Source organism: Papio anubis, chromosome 11 (assembly GCF_008728515.1).
Source record: "Papio anubis isolate 15944 chromosome 11, Panubis1.0, whole genome shotgun sequence".
NCBI classification, from domain to species: Eukaryota; Metazoa; Chordata; class Mammalia; order Primates; family Cercopithecidae; genus Papio; species Papio anubis.
Window position 1 is genome coordinate 59,719,208 of NC_044986.1, and position 19,227 is coordinate 59,738,434.

The window sequence follows — 19,227 nt, forward strand, 5'->3', positions numbered from 1 at the left end:
TGGAAATTTCATTAACCTTTTATTTTTATTTATTTATTTTTGAGACAGAGTCTCGCTCTTTTGCCCAGGCTGGAGAGCAGTGGCACCTGCCTCCCGGGTTCAAGCAATTCTTTTGCCGCAGCCTCCCGAGTAGCTGGGACTACAGGTTGTGCCACCATGCCCAGCTAATTTTTGTATTTTTAGTAGAGACAGGATTTCACCATGTTGGCCAGGCTGGTCTTGAACTCCTAACCTTGCCATCCACCCGCCTTGGCCTCCCAAAGTGCTGGGATTACAGGCGTGAGCCACCGCGCCCAGCTCCTCATTAACTTTTTATAATGTCACATTTCTAGGAAATGTATGAGTTGGTGGGGCTGATACAGCCAAGTACCACAAACTGGGTCGCTTAAACAACTGATGTTTATTGTCTCACAGTTGTGGAGTCTAGAAACCAAGACCAAGGTGTGGACAGGATTGGTTTCTTCTGAACCTGAGGGCTGTGGGGCAGAATCTGCTCGTGGGTCTCCCTGAGCCTCGGGTGGTTTGCTGGCCATCTTTGAGTTGTAGATGCATCACCCTGATCTCTCCCTTCATCTTCACGTGGTGTCCTCCCTTTGTGCATGTCTCTGTGTCCAAATTTTCTCTTGTTATGAGGGAACAAGTCATATTGAATTAGTCATATTGGACACCCTAATTAGCTCATTTTAACTTGATTACTATCTCTGTAAAGACCCTATCTCCAAATACAAGGTCACATCCTGACCTTGTAATGGGTAAGGTCCCCAACAAACATGATGGGGAGGGGGGCACAATTCAATCCCTAACAATCTCTTTTTCATATCCTGAGAAAATTAACGTGCCAAGGAACAGTTTTAGGGATTGGATTAGAAAAGGAGAAAAAAGGCCGGACGCAGTAGCACACGCCTGTAATCCCAGCACTCTGGGAGGCCGAGGCGGGTGGATCACGAGGTCAGGAGATTGAGACCATCCTAGCTAACACCGTGAAACCCCATCTCTACTAAAAATACAAAACATTAGCCGGACTTGGTGACTGGCGCCTATAATCCCAGCTACTCGGGAGGCTGAGGCAGGAGAATGGCGTGAACCCGGTTGGTGGAGCTTGCAGTGAGCCGAGATCGTGCCCAGCCTGGGCGACAAAGGGAGACTCCGTCTCAGGAAAAAAAAAAAAAAAAAAAATCTGGAGTTCCAGACCAGCCTGGGCAACATGGTGAAACCCTGTCTCTACAAAAAGTACAAAAATTAGCCGGGCATGATGGCATGCGCCTGTAGTCCCAGCTACTCAGAAGGCTGAGGTGGAAGGATCCCTTGAGCCCAGGAGGTAAAGGCTGCAGTGAACTAGGATCGTGCCACTATACTCCAGCCTGGGCAACAGAGGGAGACCCTGTCTCATAAAAAAGAAAAGGAGAAAAAAAGTCTGACAAACTAACTGTCTTAATATAATTTTAGAGTCATCACATGGGGAAGGGGGCAGATTTTTCTGTTACTGTGAAACCAAGGTTAAAGGTAGATCTTATAAGGAAGCCAGTTTTATTCAATATATTGAGGAAAACTTTATAACATCTAAAATTGTTCAGCTTTGAGACTGCCAACCTCATGATTGCAGTGGCATAAGGTAGGGTAGAAACATCACTAGAGGCATAAAGGTAGGGTAGAACCCTAGTTGAAGATCTTAAACTATACTTCTTTTATGTTTCCCATGGTGGATCAGAGATAAAATTTGGAATGCACTTTCACCAAAACTGTGAAGTGGGCAAACTGACTCTGTTTAACCTTGAGGAGGCCCACAGGAACCACAAGCCTAGTCATTCTTGAGAGTTGACATAAAGAAAGTGCAGATACGGGAATAAAATAGAATATTTGGTGATACTTGCCTAATGGATACCATTACTGTCATGATCAGTTCTTCACTGCTTTGTGGCTGTGGTCTTTATTTTCTGCTTAGGGAGCTGATCAGTATCAGTATTGCTGAACACGCTTCCAAGTTGTTCATTCAGTATTTTTTATTTGCATTGTATTTTTAGCTATTAATTTTCATCAACCATATATTTTTCTGGTTTTCTGAAATACAGGGACTTTCTGTTTTAACTTTGTGTACCTAAGTTAATTTTGCAAATAGAAATGATAATGATTTTAGGATGTTTAATGGATCGTGAGTGAATGAAAGTACTCTATAAAGATATACCTACCTGTAAGTCCACATGAGAGAGCCTTAGAAGTATGTAAATCTCTTTTTTGTTTTTTGTTTTTTTTTTTGAGACAGAGTCTTGCTCTGTCTCCCAGGCTGGAGTGCAGTGGCGTGATCTCGGCTCACTGCAAGCTCTGCCTCCCGGGTTCAGGAAGCTCTCCTGCCTCAGCCTCCCGGGTAGATGGGATTACAGATGCCCACCACCATGCCAGCTAATTTTTTGTATCATTAGTAGAGAAAGGGTTTCACCATGTTGGCCAGGCTGGTCTCAAACTCCTGACCTCAGGTGATCTGCCCACCTCGGCCTCTCAAAGTGCTGGGATTACAGACATGACCCACCGAGCCTGCCCTGGAACTTAAAGAACCTGAAAATATTAAGGTGCGAAATAAAGTTATATGAGAAAAATAGTCTGAAAGTTCTGTGTAGAGATATTCTAAAAAAAATCTGATCTTTCCTTGCAAGTAAAAATGAGAAATTTACATTGGAAATAAACTTTTTTGTCCGCAAAGATTATGCTTATTATGACAAAATAATTCCTAAGAATTTCTAGATCTTATGTCTTGAAGTATTATTTTTTATTATTATTATTTGTTTTTTAGAGACAGGGTCTCCCTCTGTTGCTCAGGCTGGAGTGCAGTGGCACAATCATAGTTCACTGTAACCTCAAATCCCTGGACTCCAGCTATCCTCCTGCTTCCGCCTCCTAAGTAGCTAGAACTGTAGGCACACACCACCACACACAGCTAATTTTTTATTTTTTGTAGAGATAGGGCCTTGCTATGTGACCCAGACTGTTCTTGAACTCCTGGCCTCAAGTGATCCTCCTTCCTTGGTCTCCCAAAGTAATGGAATTACAGGCATGAGCGACTACAACCAGTTTTGAATATTTTATGTAGTAAATGGGATGCAAATACTGCCTTGTTTCAATTGGTTTCCTATAAGTTTAAGATACCGCTGTATTGTCTTTCTGTAAATCTGTACCCAGTTGCCTCAGATTTTTGCTGGTGACCAATTCTTACAGTGCTTTAACTAAAATAGCTCACTTAAAGCTGGGATCAGAAAAATATAGGTTAGTAAACCATTTTAAGAGTAATGGTTACGACAGAGACCTTGAGTTCCTGAATGACTGAGAAATATAAAGGAAATACTGAAAAGGAAATGACCTATAACCCTGCAAGTGACACTGCCTAGACACACTTTTTAAGTGTGTGATGAGGGCAGGAACTGTATGAGAAAGGAAAGCAGTCAGTTTTTTCCTTTGAGGACTTCAATTATGCTCTCCCACTTCAAAGTATGCCATCACTGTCACTTGGCCTCTCTTTTATTCTTTCCTCACCTTTATCTCTGGGTTTTTCTTTTTCCTTCATTCTCAATAAAAGTAGGAAGAGAATGGTATGGTCTCTGTCATGTGAAGAAAAATAACCATTTTTACAGATTAGAAATATAATCTATTGTTTCCAAACTAACAGAAGAGAGGAAAGGAGGCTAAAGAGATACAGAAGGCCAAAATAAAGGGGTCAAGTAGGTGAGAGAGATATAAGGGGAAAAAAAGATGGTAGAAATGGGTTCAAATATATCAATAATAACAATAAATGTCAACAGATTATATCTTCCTGTTAAAAGACAGACTAAAATACTGGAGGGAAAAGAACTATAAAGTATAAAACATGATTGAAAGATAAAAGGATATATCTGAATAAATGTATAGTTTATGTTAATTAATGATTATCAGTCCTCCTAAAACGTCTTTAAATTTAATGGAATTCCAACAGGATTTTTATTGTTGTTTTCATGGAACCTGATAGGCTAATTACCTATAAAGTTCATACGAAAGAGTAAAAGCCCCAGAATCAATAAGACAACTGTGAAGAACAAGGAATAAAGACTTCCACTATTACATATCATGATTTATTATAATGTAGGAATTAATGACAGTGTAGTATTGTTGCTGTGATTGACAGTAGACTTAATAGAACATATAACAAATCCAGAAATTAACCCAAGCTTGCAAGGAATCTGATATGACAGTGGTAGAATTCAAAATCAATGGGAAAGTATAGCTAACTTAATAAATAGCGTTGGGATAATTGCTTATCTCTCAGAAAAAAATAAAATAAAATAAAGATCTTTACTACACAGCAGACTCAAAAATAAATCGTAAGTGTATTATCTGCCCAAGTGTAAAAACTACAGCACTTAAACTTTTAGAAGAAAAGGTAAGAGAATATCACAACTTGGTAGAGAAGAATTTTTTAGACCCTACAACAAACCATAGAGGAAGCAACAGATATATTTGTCTACATGTTTTATAGCCTACCATGTATCCGATGCTCATTCTGTGTCAAGCATTATTCTAAGCAGTTTCAAACTAATTTGTTTCTGTCTCACAACCATCATCATGATACAGGTACTGCTGTTGTGTTCATTTCACCAATGAGAAACCTCAGGCTTAGAAATGTGAAATAACTTGCCCAAAGTGGTCACACAGCTGCCAAGTAGCAAAGCTATGTGGCAGTCTAGCTCCAGACATAGACCCTAATGTGCTATAATTTACACCTGTTATTTTAAGTCCTCCTTGTTGAGATAGAATTTATATACAATAATTTCTATGTGTTTCATCAAATGTGTACACTCCCATATCATCACCCTATCAAGATTCAGTTTACATTGTCCACAATGGTGGTTGAATGTCCATTTCCATTAGATTCACCATTCCTGATAAAAATTTTATCTCTGTCTGTGTGAAAAGTATCTAAATTATTTAAAATATCCTCAGGATATGGAATTTTAAAAGCTAATTAGAAACTCATATTGCTGCTTTCTCAATTCCTTTCTAACTTGGGGCAAGGAAGGAGGGTGCAATGGGAGAAGCCAGCACTAGAATTGTTGCCCAATGAGAGTAAAAACTGTCAATAGTTACATATTACATACTGTCAATAGTTAGATAACTAACAAAGGATAATAATCAGAAGAGAAAAAGAATTATTTAAAATCAGTAAGAAAAAAAAGATAACCTAAAAAGAAAAGTGGACGAATGAACTGGTATCTCATAGAAGAGGAAGCCAATGGCAACTAGACATATAAAAAGATAGACAAAACTCATTAGTTTTCAAGAAAATGTAAATTATAACCACATTGAAATTCCATTTCACACTTACTAGATTGCAAAAATTAAGAAGTCTGAAAATACCAAGTGTTGGCAAAGATGTGTAGAGCAACAGGATTCTTTTCATGATGCCAGTAGGAGAGTAAGATGCTGGAACTGCTTTGGAAAACAATTTGGCCTTAACTTACAGTGTTAATCATTCACATACCCTATAACCCAGTAATTCCACAACTAGCTATATACCATCAAAGAAATTTGGCATATGCATCAAGAGACATTTGCAAGGATATTTATAGGAAAATTCTTAAAGCAAAAGTCTATGAAAAATAATAGTTTACGCGGACAGAAGAATTGGTAAGTAAACATTGGTTTATGTACAAAATGGAATATTATACAACAGGAATTACCACTTAGAAGCCTCAACTTAAACGACCGTTAGGAAAGTTATAGTGTGTGTTTTTTTAAAAAAAGAAAAAAAAAAAGCAAGCCAGATATGATTACCTCCTTGGTATGAAAGCATTTTAAAGGCCCTATCATAGGCAAAACTGAACAATGTGTACTTTAATAATGTATATATACACATATATATTTAGCAAATCTATTTTTCGGAAAAGACAATAATGAGAAATTTTAGGATGGGGTTAGCTCTGGGAGTCTGGGAGAGGAAAGGGATCTGGAACAATGGTAATTGATATTCTGCTTCTTAAGTTGGATACCGGATTCACTGGGCTCATTTTACTATGCTTCATAACTTAGAAGTGTTTGTCATATATTCTTTTTCTTTGATCAATGATTACATTAAAAACATGTTTCACACTTGCAGTGAGTCAGGACCAAGATATCTACAGTAACTAAAGGGGCGAGCTTAGACAAGCAGGGAGCAGATAGCAACGGAAAGGAGAGGCTGATCCTGTCCCAGCCCATATGCTTCTTGCTGGTGTAGAGGCCAGTTTCAGTGCTGAGCCAGGCCACAGATGGAGGCAGGGAAGGGGCTGCACCTGTCATGATGAGTATGTGAACAGAAGGCCAGAACCTCTATGAAATCGCCAGGCAGGCTGTCTCTTGTCCTTTCTTTTTCTCAAAGCTGGTATGAATCCAAAGAAGAATGTCCAATTTCTTATTTACCCAAGGGATTTTTGAGGTTCTGGAAGTAAATACATAGATAGCCACTTAAAAGCTTTCTTCCCGCCCCCCCCCCCACCACTGATTTTTTTTGTCTATTCAGGTAACAGTTGTTTTCTTGTCTATTCATTTGATATATGGGATATTGCTATAAAAAGAAACTCAATGTCTAAAAAATGTGTAAATTAATGTGCCTGCACTATAGCTCCTTCCAGTTTAAGACAGGCCTAAGAGATAGTGTTGATATTGAAATGTAGAATAATATTCTTCACTCAACAGCTTCTGCTTCATATTTTTAATGATATTTCTTGCCTATTTTGTTAGTTTAGCTGATCAAAAATGTCACATTGCTTGAAACTCCGTAATACGTACATAAGAGTAATTTAAATTTTTGAGTTCTATTTCAGAGCAATTCCCCACAATTAGAAAGAATATAACATTAGCCCAGAATCTAGATGGTTCTAAACCTATCGGTGGGAGATAACATCTAATATTAACATTTTATACTTGATGTGTAGCTCTGATTCTTTATGCACACAGACTGTCATTTATATAAGATGAGGAAAATCGGCCGGGTGCAGTGGCTCACACCTGTAATCGTGGCACTTTGGGAGGCCAAGGTGAGTGGAACACCTGAGGTCAGGAGTTCGAGATCAGCCTGGCCAACATGGCAAAACCCCGTCTCTACTAAAAATGCAAAAATTGGCTGGGTGTGGTGGCACATGCCTGTAATCCCAGCTACTTGGGAGGCTGAGGCAGGAGAATTGCTTGAACCCAGGAGGCAGAGGTTGCAGTGAGCCAAGATCAAGCCACAGCACTCCAGCCTGGGCGACAGAGCAAGACTCCATCTCAAAAAAAAAAAAAGATGAGGAAAATGAACATTATTAAATGGTGAGTTTTCCATGTGTGTTTTCCATGTGGTCAACATTGCTGTGGGGGTGATCTGGCTAAGACATCTGTCACCTACTGATAGCCAGGATTTATTTGGCTTGTGAGACTGTCCCCTTGCTTCCTTGTCATTCCATGTGCTGTACTCACTTTATCAGTAGAGGACATTCACAGCCTCACTGCCCCTCAAGAACATAATCATGAGACATTAACTAGTAGATTTGCAGATCTGTTCATAAAGATTTCTAGTTCAAGAATTCAGAGTAACTAAATTTACTAGATTTCACTTGAAAAGTTATCTATACCTGTACTGCACTCCTACAGTTGCCCAGAAATACCGACAGATTGCCAACTTTAGGTTAAATAACACCTTTTTGTGTGTGTGAAGAATGCTAGTCTACAAATGGGCCCTGAAATCAGTGACCATTTACTTCTTTTAGTCCTAACCAGGTTCTTGTTTTACTATAGGTTTATTAGGGTCTTATGTTTTACTAACATTTAATTTCTCAAGCCAATCCTAAAACTTTCTGATAAACAGGCAAAATTTTCTAACCATATTGACCCTTTGAATTTTGTAAGATAGGATAATTTACAATTACAGCTTTGAGCCAGAAGAACAGTTTTATAGCTTTACCAATGTTGAAAATTGATGCTGTCATTTAATTTCAAAAACATGGTTGATAGACCATATATTTTTCATGTAACTTTAAGCTCTTAGAAAATCTTAAGAATCCAGGTACAGTGGTGTGTACCTATGGTCCCAGCTACTCGGGAGGCTGAGGCGGGAGGCTTTCTTGAGTCTAGCAGTTCGAGATCAGCATGGGCAAGGCTAGCAAGACCCCATCTCTTTAAAAAAAATGTTAAATTATATTCACTGTTACTGAACACATGATAAATTAAGACTATCCATTGTCATAGAGATGCTTTGGGTTCTTCATGTAGAATTAGAGCTTACAAAGTGTTATACAATATTTAAAAGCTTTAAAAATCCTTTCTCAGACTTCACTGCCGAAGATTCTGATTTAATTGATCTGGGATGGCACCTGCACATGGTTTTTTGCTAAAAAAATTCCCCAGGTGATTGGGTTGAAAAACATTACACTAGAGGATATGAGAGAAAACCTGGTAATGATTTTTTGAGAAATAGTAGTGTAGTGTCAGGAAACAGTCACAGAGCTGAGCTGCCAAATATTGTTACCATTTTAAAACAAGGCAACAAAAATTGTAAAATATTCTCAGTTCGATTTTCAGTGACTTGATGATATTAAAACAAGAAAATTTGAGCATCTAAAAATTATCTGAAGCTTAACAATAAGCAACATTAGTGGCCTATAAGGAAGTGATCTTTCCAGACAAACTTGGTTGATCTTTTAAGATTGAATTACAGAAGTATTAGGAGAAAAGAATGTAGTAGATGGACTGTCTGGATTTTATTGCAGCATTCCCTACAGTACCTCATGAAATTCAACTTGGAAATGCATTTTATATTTCCAGTTAGTATGAGAACAAAGTCTAGCAAACAGCAAAATAACATATTTGTGAGATGGCTGTACAGCACATTTGTAGCAGTACACATTTAAGCTGCCTTGAAAAGATCATTTGTAAAATTTGTCAGTGTGGAGCTTTATGTTTGTTTTTAATTGAAATCATTTCATGCCTTTTAATGTATCCATAGTATTAAGACTGTAAACTAGAATGTGTTCTACATCTTGGTTAAAAAATAATATGTAATAAAAATCTGGAGAAGAGGGGGAAGGGAGAAGGGAGGAAGGATGCTTGAGGGCAAATTTTATCTTCCATAGCGGAAAGACAGATGCTGTTCAGAGTTGGAACACCAACCTTTCATAATCCTTTTCTTAAAAGATTATGTTAGACCCTGACATTTTTACTGATTAAGTACAATTTATTTATTCCTTCAGTTTTACTTATCGTCTGTTAAATTTAAGCAAAATGTAATTTAAAGGTTTTTTGCTTTGTTTTGTTTTTTTAAATAGACAAGGTCTCACTCTGTCTCCTAGGCTGATGGCAAACTCCTGGTCTCAAGCCATCCTCCCACCTCAGCCTCCCATAGTGCTCAGACAACAGGCATACACCGCCATGCCCAGCTTAAGGATTATTATTTTAAGTGACATATATTTTTAAGTGACACATTTCTGTGTAGTCTATCAATCATCTTTCTCTACTAATAATATGAAATTAGATAATGAAATGTTATCATTGATTATTTCTGGGCAGTGGATCTAGGGGAGAGTTTTAGATTTCTTTATTCTTTCCGATAGTGTTTCTGTAATAAATATGAATCATTTCTACTAAAAGCATTTATTTTAAGCCATAAAACATGTTATTTTTTAACTACATAAAATAATTTAAAGACTAGTTCTAATTCATCTTCCCTCAGAATTATCAGTACCTTTATTTTATAGTCGCAACTTTTCATACCAACCATGATTAAAATCTTTAAGTGCTGGCCGTAGAATGGCGTATGTGTACAAAACAAGCTGAAATATTAGCATGTGTCTAACCATATGACTTTAACCTTTAAAAGTTATTTTTAAGAGGAGAGAAGGGTGATTGACTCTTTTCAGATAGTTCATATAATTCTAAATTTTCCACAGAACCCTAGAATTTGCTTACTAGGTACAATTCATTTTTCTTGAACAATCAGATGAAAATGAGACAGTACAAAAGCATAAAGTTTCCATCTATTCTATATTAGGACAAAAACAAAGTGGTAGCATTTAAACCCAAATAAGCAGTGTTTATTAGCTACAGAAGTATAACCGTCAACCAGTATACAGTTCACTGAACAGAAATTGATGACCTTTGTTCTAACATACTTATTCTATCCAGAGAAGTTTTTTTTTTAAGCTTAATAAACTCTCCAGTTATATTAAGGAAATAACTGAGTACTTAGTTTGTTATTCAGAGGTCAGCCAGTAGCATTTTACGTGCAGTTGAAATTCTTCAAGATCTGATAATAAAGATACCTCAACAAAGGATAGGCGATATTTCTTTTTTCCAGTTAAAGTGGCACTGCCCATAGCAATGAGATGAAAGCAGTATTCAATTCCTTCTTCCAGCCAACTTTGAAATTGTTTTTATGAAATTATAACAACTTTTAGAATTCACATTATTTCCATTTTTATGCATAAGGTAAAACTTACTAATATTTCTATGTTATATTCTAGTTTACAGAATTTAGAGCTTCGTAAAATGCAAAACACATCATTATCCTAATTAGAGTTGCTATAAATGACATCACTACTTCTTTTTGGTTTTGTTTTTGTTTTTTCTGAGACAGAACCTGTTGCCCAGGCTGGGGTGCAGTGGCATGATTTCAGCTCACTGCAACCTCCACCTCCCAGGGTCAAGGGATCCTCCTGCCTCAGCCCCTCTAGTAGCTGGGATTACAGGCACACACACCATGCTTGGCTAATTTTTGTATTTTTAGTAGAGACAGAGTTTCACCATGTCAGCCGGCTGGTCTCGAACCCCAGAGCTCAGGTGATCCACCTGCCTCTGTCTCCCAAAGTGCTGGGATTACAGGCGTGAGCCACCACGCCTGCCCAACATCACTAATTCTAAGTAGTTGTATGACTTTACTGTATCTCTAAAATGAGGACACATCTGTTCTTGATTAACTCACAGACATTGCTGAAAGGCACAAATGTGATATTCTATATAAATATCCTTTATATCCTTATGATACAAAGAAGTATATTATCTACAAAGAAGTATATTATCTATATAAATTCTGTATTAAGTATACAAATACAGCATTATATTATCACTCCTTGTTCCTTTAAAACAGTCAGTTTGCATTACAGCAAGGCACTAATCAGTATTGCAGACTTGCAATCCTTTTGTAAGAACATTATTAGAATTATAAAGAAATGAAATATGATGAAAAATAAACTTCTGGCATTTTTATATTTTGGAGTTTTTTCACATCTTAACATCATGTAGATACCAATTTGTGGACCTTAAGTAAGGTGACTTTAACAGTTTGACCCTAAGTCTAACAGATTAATAATTCTAACACGTCTAACTTAGGTAAGACCTCAGCTCTTTACTGTGTCTGTCTGGGCACGTTCAAGGTACAGGATGCCACAAGTATCATCAGAGTAGCATCCTGCAGCCCTGCAGTTCTGTCCTCTGGCTACTCCTCGTGCCATATTGCTGCCACGTTTCTCTATGTTTTATTATACCCCAGTGCTCCTCCCCAGCCATTCATCCAGCAGTAATGATTCACCCCTGGCTTTCCGTGAACTCAGGAGTCTGTGCTCACTACCACCAAGGCCACCTGGAGTTCCTTGCTGCTTTCAGTTATCTATTGCTGTGTAACAATCACCCCATAACTTAGTGGCTTAAAGTAATAATGATTTTATTATTTCTCACAAATCTGTTCACATGAAAATTCTGTTCTACATTGACTTTCTTTAATCTTTCTCATGTTTTAATAACATGGAAAACTTGTATTGTTTGGAATTATTTATTTATTTTATGACATGGAGGTCTTGCTGTGTTGCCCAGGCTAAAGTACAGTGGCACAGTTATGACTCACTACAGCCGCCATCTCCTGGGCTCAAGCCATCCTTCTGACTCAAAACTGCCGAGTAGCTGGGATCACAGACATGCACCACCATGCCCCACAATTTTTTTTTTTTTTTTAGAAACAAGGTCTCGCTATTCTGTTTTAAAACCATAAAAGAAAGTCAAAGAACTGTCAGAATATTTAGCAGTTTGTCCCTTTCTTTTGTCGCATTTTCATTTTCTAGTCTCAGGTAAATTGTGTGTACAAAAGATTCAGCTCTGCCTTCCTATCCACACTAAAGAAAGGGATTTTTTTTTTCTTTTTTTCTTTCTGCAAATATTTATTGAATACCTACTACGTATCAGGCCCGGGGATGCAGAGCTAAGCATTGCACAGTTTCCGTTTTAAAGGAATACTCAGTAGAAAGACCACAAATGGAAAAGTCAGTGAACATAATATTGTCTGACGACAATAATACTAGTAATACTTGTGAAATGTGTACCATGTGCCTGGCATTATTATATGGTTTAACACATTTAATATTCACAGAAAGATGCGTACTATTATTGTTACGTTTTTACAGAAAAGCAAACAGACACAGAAAGGTTAACAACTTGCCCAAAGTCACACTGCTACTTCAAGTATGTACAAAATGTTATGAGAACATGGAGAAAGGGTTCCTCACCTAGAGGGGGCAAAGATATTTTCCCAGAGAAAATGATCTTTCAATTTCATCTTTGAAATTATCTTCCTCATGAAAAGTCCCCAGTCGGAGGGAACAAAATATGCCAAGGCAGAAAAAAATAATGTGACTCTTTTCAGAAATCAAGCAGTTCAATATCAATGGAGCACAGAGATGCAAAAGATAAAATTGGAGAAGTCAGAGGAGTTAGATCAATTTGGTCTAACGTGCATAGCCTGACGAGGGGATTTTTCTTTAATGAGAAAGCAAGGAAAGGTCGTTGAAATATTTTAAGTGATGATTGATATAACAGAGGGTGTAAGAAAAGTGAATGAGGGCAGACAGTTCCCATGAGAAATAAGAAAGGTCAGAATTAAGGCTGAAGTAAGTATTTGGGACATGGGAACAGATATGAAAAAGATTTAGGGGAGGTGGGAGAATTTGACAAAACTTGATGATTGGGTGTGAGGAGGAGGAAGGAATTTCAGATTTCTGGCTTGGATCCTTGAGTGGGAGGTGTCAAACATGAGAGGAAGAAAAGGTTTAGAGAAGGAACGATGAGCTTAAACAACAGCAAGTGTGTTGTTGGGGAAAGGGTGAACAGAGCACTTTAGATAAGGAAGACACACAGAAGTAGATGGGATATTAGGGCATTGCTTTCATTTTAATTTGGATACTGGGTTCACATATGTTCATTTTGTTGTTAGACTTCATAACTTGCACATATAGTACAGATATTTTCTAGTATGGATAATATGTAGTAAGTTTTTAAAGTAACATTTGGTAACACTGCTATTGGAAAAAAATATCCTATGTTAAGATTTTGAGAAGATGACCCAGTTCTCCCGTATATGCATTAGGGATTAAATGTCACCAAAGCAAAGACTATTTGATTTATATAGCTCTTCTTCATGCATTAAAAATGAAAAATAAAAAACAAAGGAACAGTGGTTTCTGTGACCAGCAAAAAAAGTTATTGTCTGCGACTCTGTGGTATTTATTGTGGTTAGATTAATTTCTGTGGCTATCTTATTTTTTAATAAATACAGAGAAGACAGAATTAGCTATGTGAAGCAAATGAAAAACTTTGCTTTTTAAATTGTGGTGATTATGGATACTTGTTTCTTTGTTTTAAATTTAATTTTTTAAATTTACATAATGTATTTTTATGTTTTAATACATATAACACAGAGTGAACAGATTAATGTAATTAGCATACCCATCATCTCAAATGTTTACCATTTCTTTGTGCTGGGAATATTCAATATTTTAGTTCTGCCTATTTGAAACTGTATATTACTGTTAACTATAGTCATCCTACAGCATTATAGAACACTTGAACTTCTTTTTCTTTTTCTTCTTTTTTTTTTTTTTTTTTTTTTTTTTGATGTAATCTCGCTCTATCGCCAGGCTGGAGTGCAGTGGTGCGGTCTTGGCTCACTGCAATCTCCGCCTCCCGGGTTCAAGCGATTCTTCTGCCTCAGCCTCGCTGGTACTACAGGCACCCGCCACCACGCTCAGCTAATTTTTGTATTTTTAATAGAGACAGGGTTTCACCATGTTGGCCAGGATGATCTCGATCTCTTGACTTTATGATCCACCCGCCTCGGCCTCCCAAAGTGCTGGGATTACAGGCGTGAGCCACTGCGCCCGGCCAACTTCTTTTTTTTTTTTTTTTTTTTTGAGATGGAGTCTTGCTCTCTTGCCCAGGCTGGAGTGCAGTGGCACGATCTCGGTTCACTGCAACCTCTGCCTCCTGGGTTCAAGTGATTCTTCTGCCTCAGCCTCCCAAGTAGCTGGGACTATAGGCATGAGCCACCACACCCAGTAAATTTTTGTATTTTTGGTAGAGACAGGGTTTCACCATATTGGCCAGGCAGGTCTTGAACTCCTGACCTCGTGATCCGCCCACCTTGGCCTCCCAAAGTGCTGGGATTACAGGCATGAGCCACTGCGCCCGGCCTCAGCTTTATGGTGTTACATTTCTGTTGAAGGTAAAGCATTTTGTTTGGAATCAAATTTTCATTTAGTCTCGGGGGTAACTTGCTATTTTAAATAAGGTAGTTGGGGAAAGCTTCTGAGAACTGGATATTTGAACAGAGAATTAAAGGTGAAGACATTAGCCACACGGATTCTGGGGAAGAGCATCCCAGGAAGGAAGCCAACCTAGTGTAAACCCTAAGACAGGTCTGTACTTATCACATGGAGGTCATTGTGGCTGGAGCAGAGTAGTGTGACCAGAGGTGCAAGCCATTGTTAAAGACACTAGAACTGACTCTGAGTGAGGTGGGAAGCTGTTGCAGTGTTCTGAGCAGAGAAGTGACATTATCAGATTTTATGTTTTAAAAGCTCTACTATGGAGAACAGCCTGTATCAAAGCAAAGATGGAAGCTTGGAAACCAGTTAAGAGGCTATATTAATAAACCAGCGAGTAGTGGTGAGTAGTGAGTGGTGACTTGGACCAGGCTGGTAGCAGTGGTCAGATGCTAGATTCATTTTAAAGATAGAACCCATAAGATTGTTTGACAGATTGGCTGTGAATATTCAAAGTGAAGAAACCTCATTGAGTTCATGAAGTTGGGAGTAAGTATACCTAGAGAAGAGAAGAAAATGGACAAGTTATTTATAAAATGTATATGGAAATGCAGAGGGCCAAGAATAGTCAAGACAATCTTGAAGTAGAAGAGCAAAGAACAAAATTCTGGGATGCCATACAGGTATTAGTAGTGGGATAAGTTACTTATATCAAGATTTATTGTAAAACTACAGTAATTACGACAACATGGTATTGGGTCAAGGATGGACACATAATCAATAAAAAACATAGAGTCTAGAAAGTGACCCATACATATACAATCATATACAGTCATTTGTCTTATCACAAAGGTAGCACTACATAGCATTGGGGGAAGATTGCTGTTCACAATTATGATTGTGTGTCAATTGGATATCCATCACTTGCAGAATCATAGTCACCTATCTCATACCAAACACAAAAAATAAATTCTAATCAGATCACAGATAAAAATAAAACAATAAAACTTCTAAAAGATAATATAGAAAATTTCTTCATGACTTTTTTTTTTTTTTTTTTTTTTTTTTGAGACAGAGTTTCGCTCTTTCACCCAGGCTGGAGTGCAGTGGTGCGATCTCAGCTCACTGCCACGTCCGCCTCCCAGTTTCAAGTGATTCTCCTGTGTCAGCCTCCCAAGTAGCTGGGATTACAGGCTCCCACCACCACGCCTAGCTAATTTTTGTACTTTTAGTAGAGACGGGGTTTCACCATTGTTGGCCAGGCTGGTCTCAAACTCCTGACCTCGTGACCTGCCCGCCTCGGCCTCCCAAAGTGCGGGGATTACAGGCATGAGTCACCACACCTGGCCAATTCTTCACGACTTTAAGATAACCAAAAACAACCTTAAACATGACACAGAAAAGCATTAATCATAAAGGAAAAGACTGATAATGACAAATTGGAAAACACTAAAATTAAGCACTTCTCTTCATCAAAGACACCATTGAGAGTGAAAAAAGAAGCCAGAATGGGAGAAAATAACATGTAAGTGCAAGAAATGGCTCATATTCAAAATATAGAAAGAAAAATGGACAAGATGCTTCACACCCAAAAAGGGGTGGGGTGCATACAAATAGCCAAGAAACATAGGAAAAGGTGCTCTCACTTCTTTTTCTGGAGTGTGGCAACATTATGTAATGCTGGACCACATTTCTATCCTCTTTTTATATCTTTGGGGAAAGAACTAGAGTTTCCTGGGCCTTTATTTGTACCACCACACCTTTAGGATTGCATAGGAATCAAGATTGTTCAAATTTAGCCTAAAATGTGAATGGTTGTACATTTAAAGAGAATAAAAATTTATTCTTGAAGATGAGATTACTATTTTAAGAAAAGCTCTTCTACCATATGCATCAAATAATATTGGGCACACTCACGCTCATGCATGACCTCTTTATTAAAAGTTGGATGCCTCAGCCTTGCAGCTAAAACCTGTGGAATAGAGAATGAGGTCAGAAAAATACCACTACAAAAACTAACAACTCATGTTTTAAAATAAATATCACCAGGGAAGAAGGACACTGAGACAATTCTGTACAAAGAATGCCTATTTTCTTCTAATGTTTCAAAATCTATTTTGACTTTTTTCCCAAGGATGTAATCTAAAGGTAGAGGCTGCCCTGAGTGTCACTTATTGATTGTCGTAAGATGAAGATTTTCATGAGATGGCACTGGGATCCAAGGTAACCAGCCTGTGTTCAGCGGGGACTGGAAGTGATAAGGATAGAAAAGCATCTGTGTTTAGAATGCTCCAATGAGCAATCTGCACTCTCCTGAGATGACCCTTTACTGTTGCTAGGCACTCATTTCTGTTTCTGGAGTGGGTGGCAACATTATGTAATGCTGAACCACATTTCCATTCTCTTTATATATCTTTGGGGAAAGAATTAGAGCTTCCTGAGTTTTTATTTTGTACTATTAAATCTTTAGAATTGAATAGAGATTGAGATTGTTCAAATTTGGCCTAAAAATTGAACTATGGTACATTTAAAGAGAAAAAAAATCTATTCTTGAACATGCAATTACCATTTAAAGAAAAGCGTTTTTACCATAAGCATCAAAGAACATTAGACACTCCCCTGCATAAGCAGTAGTTTAGGTGATTAATTTACATAATTCACATCAAGTATAGGGAACTCCTATACCTCTGTTTTATTTCCTCTGTTCCCAGAAATGCCTAATGAGAAACTGATTTTCTTTTACCTTATGGATATTTCTGATTGTCCTTTTTTAGAACAAAGCTGCTGAAAATTTAAAGAACAGGTTCTAGGGGTTTATTTGCAGCAAAATTAACAAAAATGTAACTGCGATGGGCCCTCCCATTGAAAAAAAAATGCTAGCTAAAATATTTATTTAATTATACTTTTTCAGTGCACCAGTCAGGGAAGCCATTCAGACCACGAGTTTTTGTATAAACAAAATGAGAATCAAATACTACTTGATTACATGGTCAACCAAAAACTTTAGAACTAATGAATATTGTATAATAAATATACTACTGTTACATGTGAGTTCTCAGAACTGGAAATGTTTGATGGTGATCTCTTGTAAGAGTCAAAATAAATGCCTTTCGAGTTGTTTTTTTGTTTTGTTTTGTTTTGTTTTAATGCACCATTGAGTTTATTAAAAAGTACGCTTACTCAGAGACCAAAGGCCAAGAAAGGTAAACAGAGCATTTCATCTAAGGACATTTCCTGAAACCTGATGACCTTGACATTTTGGTTTTCATGTTCTCATGGGGCATGTGGGGCAAAAAGCAACACCAAGGACTGACCCAGTGTAGGTAGTCTAATAGCATAAAGCTAGAAACCAAAGAAATAAAAAACTATGTCTCATTTATCCCATAGAAGGCAGGGGTGTGGAGTGGGGAGAGAGATAAAGAAAGAACAGCCAGGTGTGGTGGCTCACGCCTGTAATCCCAACACTTTCGGAGGCCAAGGCTAGTGGATGACTTGAGCCCAGGAGTTGGAAACCAGCCCAGACAACATAGTGAGACCCCATCTTTACAAAAATGTTAAAAGTTAGCTAGCCATGGTGGCGGTCGCCTGTCATCCTAGCTGCTCAGGAGGCTGAGGCAGGAGGATCCCTTGAGCCCAGATTTTGAGGCCGCAATAAGCTATGATGACACCACTGCACTCCAGTTTGGGTGACATTGTCAAGGAGAATAGAGAGAAAAGCTACTGATCTAAGTAACTTTGGAAATGATTGGAATCTGTAAGACTAAACTCAAAAAGACCTGTACATGATACTACTGTAGTTGATAAAGTTGTATACCATGAATGTATATGGTTAGCAATTCTGAAACCACCATATATGTTTACTGGAATTGACCAGTTAAGTAAATGTTTCTCATTGTTGGAATGTTAGTTTACAGATAAGAAAGGGGAGGAAGCTAGGCCGGGCGCGGTGGCTCAAGCCTGTAATCCCAGCACTTTGGGAGGCCGAGACGGGCGGATCACGAGGTCAGGAGATCGAGACCATCCTGGCTAACACGGTGAAACCCCGTCTCTATTAAGAAATACAAAAAACTAGCCGGGCGAGGTGGCGGGCGCCTGTAGTCCCAGCTACTCGGGAGGCTGAGGCCGGAGAATGGCGTGAACCCGGGAGGCGGAGCTTGCAGTGAGCTGAGATCCGGCCACTGCACTCCAGCCTGGGCGACAGAGCGAGACTCCGTCTCAAAAAAAAAAAAAAAAAAAAAAAGAAAGGGGAGGAAGCTAGAATGATCCATGTGGGGAAGAGGAAAGATGAGGAGGGAAGGAGGCATTCCAGCTAAGAATCATAACCCAGGATTGAAGTTGAAATACAAGAGGCATATTGAGGAAACCATGTTGAAACAGATGGTTTATATAAGGCAGTGCTTTTCAAATTATATTCTGATGCACTCCCACAGGGGGCTGGCCAGCAAGGGGTGAGGAGGCCCACTAGTGAAGTCTTTAAGTGAGGCAGTGCTGCAGGTATATTAGAAAGATTGATCTGACAGTAGACACAGAGGAATATTTTGGGAAAGGGAAACTGTTCGGTAAATCCGATGAGATGGCATGAGCCCAAATGTGTTATTGGCCACGAGTTTGAAAGTAAAACAAGAGGATGGATGCATGTATTCTCACCAAGGGAGAACCACCAGGACTGGGTTAC

General features: G+C 38.3%; 1 protein-coding gene across 3 annotated transcripts in view; it reads left to right on the plus strand.

Annotated features, from left to right (window-relative positions):
• Positions 1-19,227, plus strand: part of REEP3 (receptor accessory protein 3) — a 105,870-nt gene that overhangs the window by 11,300 nt on the left and 75,343 nt on the right. The window contains exon 1 of one of the 3 annotated variants that reach the window (XM_009214853.4): positions 15,866-16,775. The exons of the other annotated variants lie outside the window; for them this stretch is intronic. Coding sequence (XP_009213117.1) covers positions 16,741-16,775 — 35 coding nt within the window. The 5' untranslated portion in view covers positions 15,866-16,740. Of the gene's footprint in view, positions 1-15,865; positions 16,776-19,227 lie in introns of those variants that run through there. 3 annotated transcript variants of the gene reach the window in all.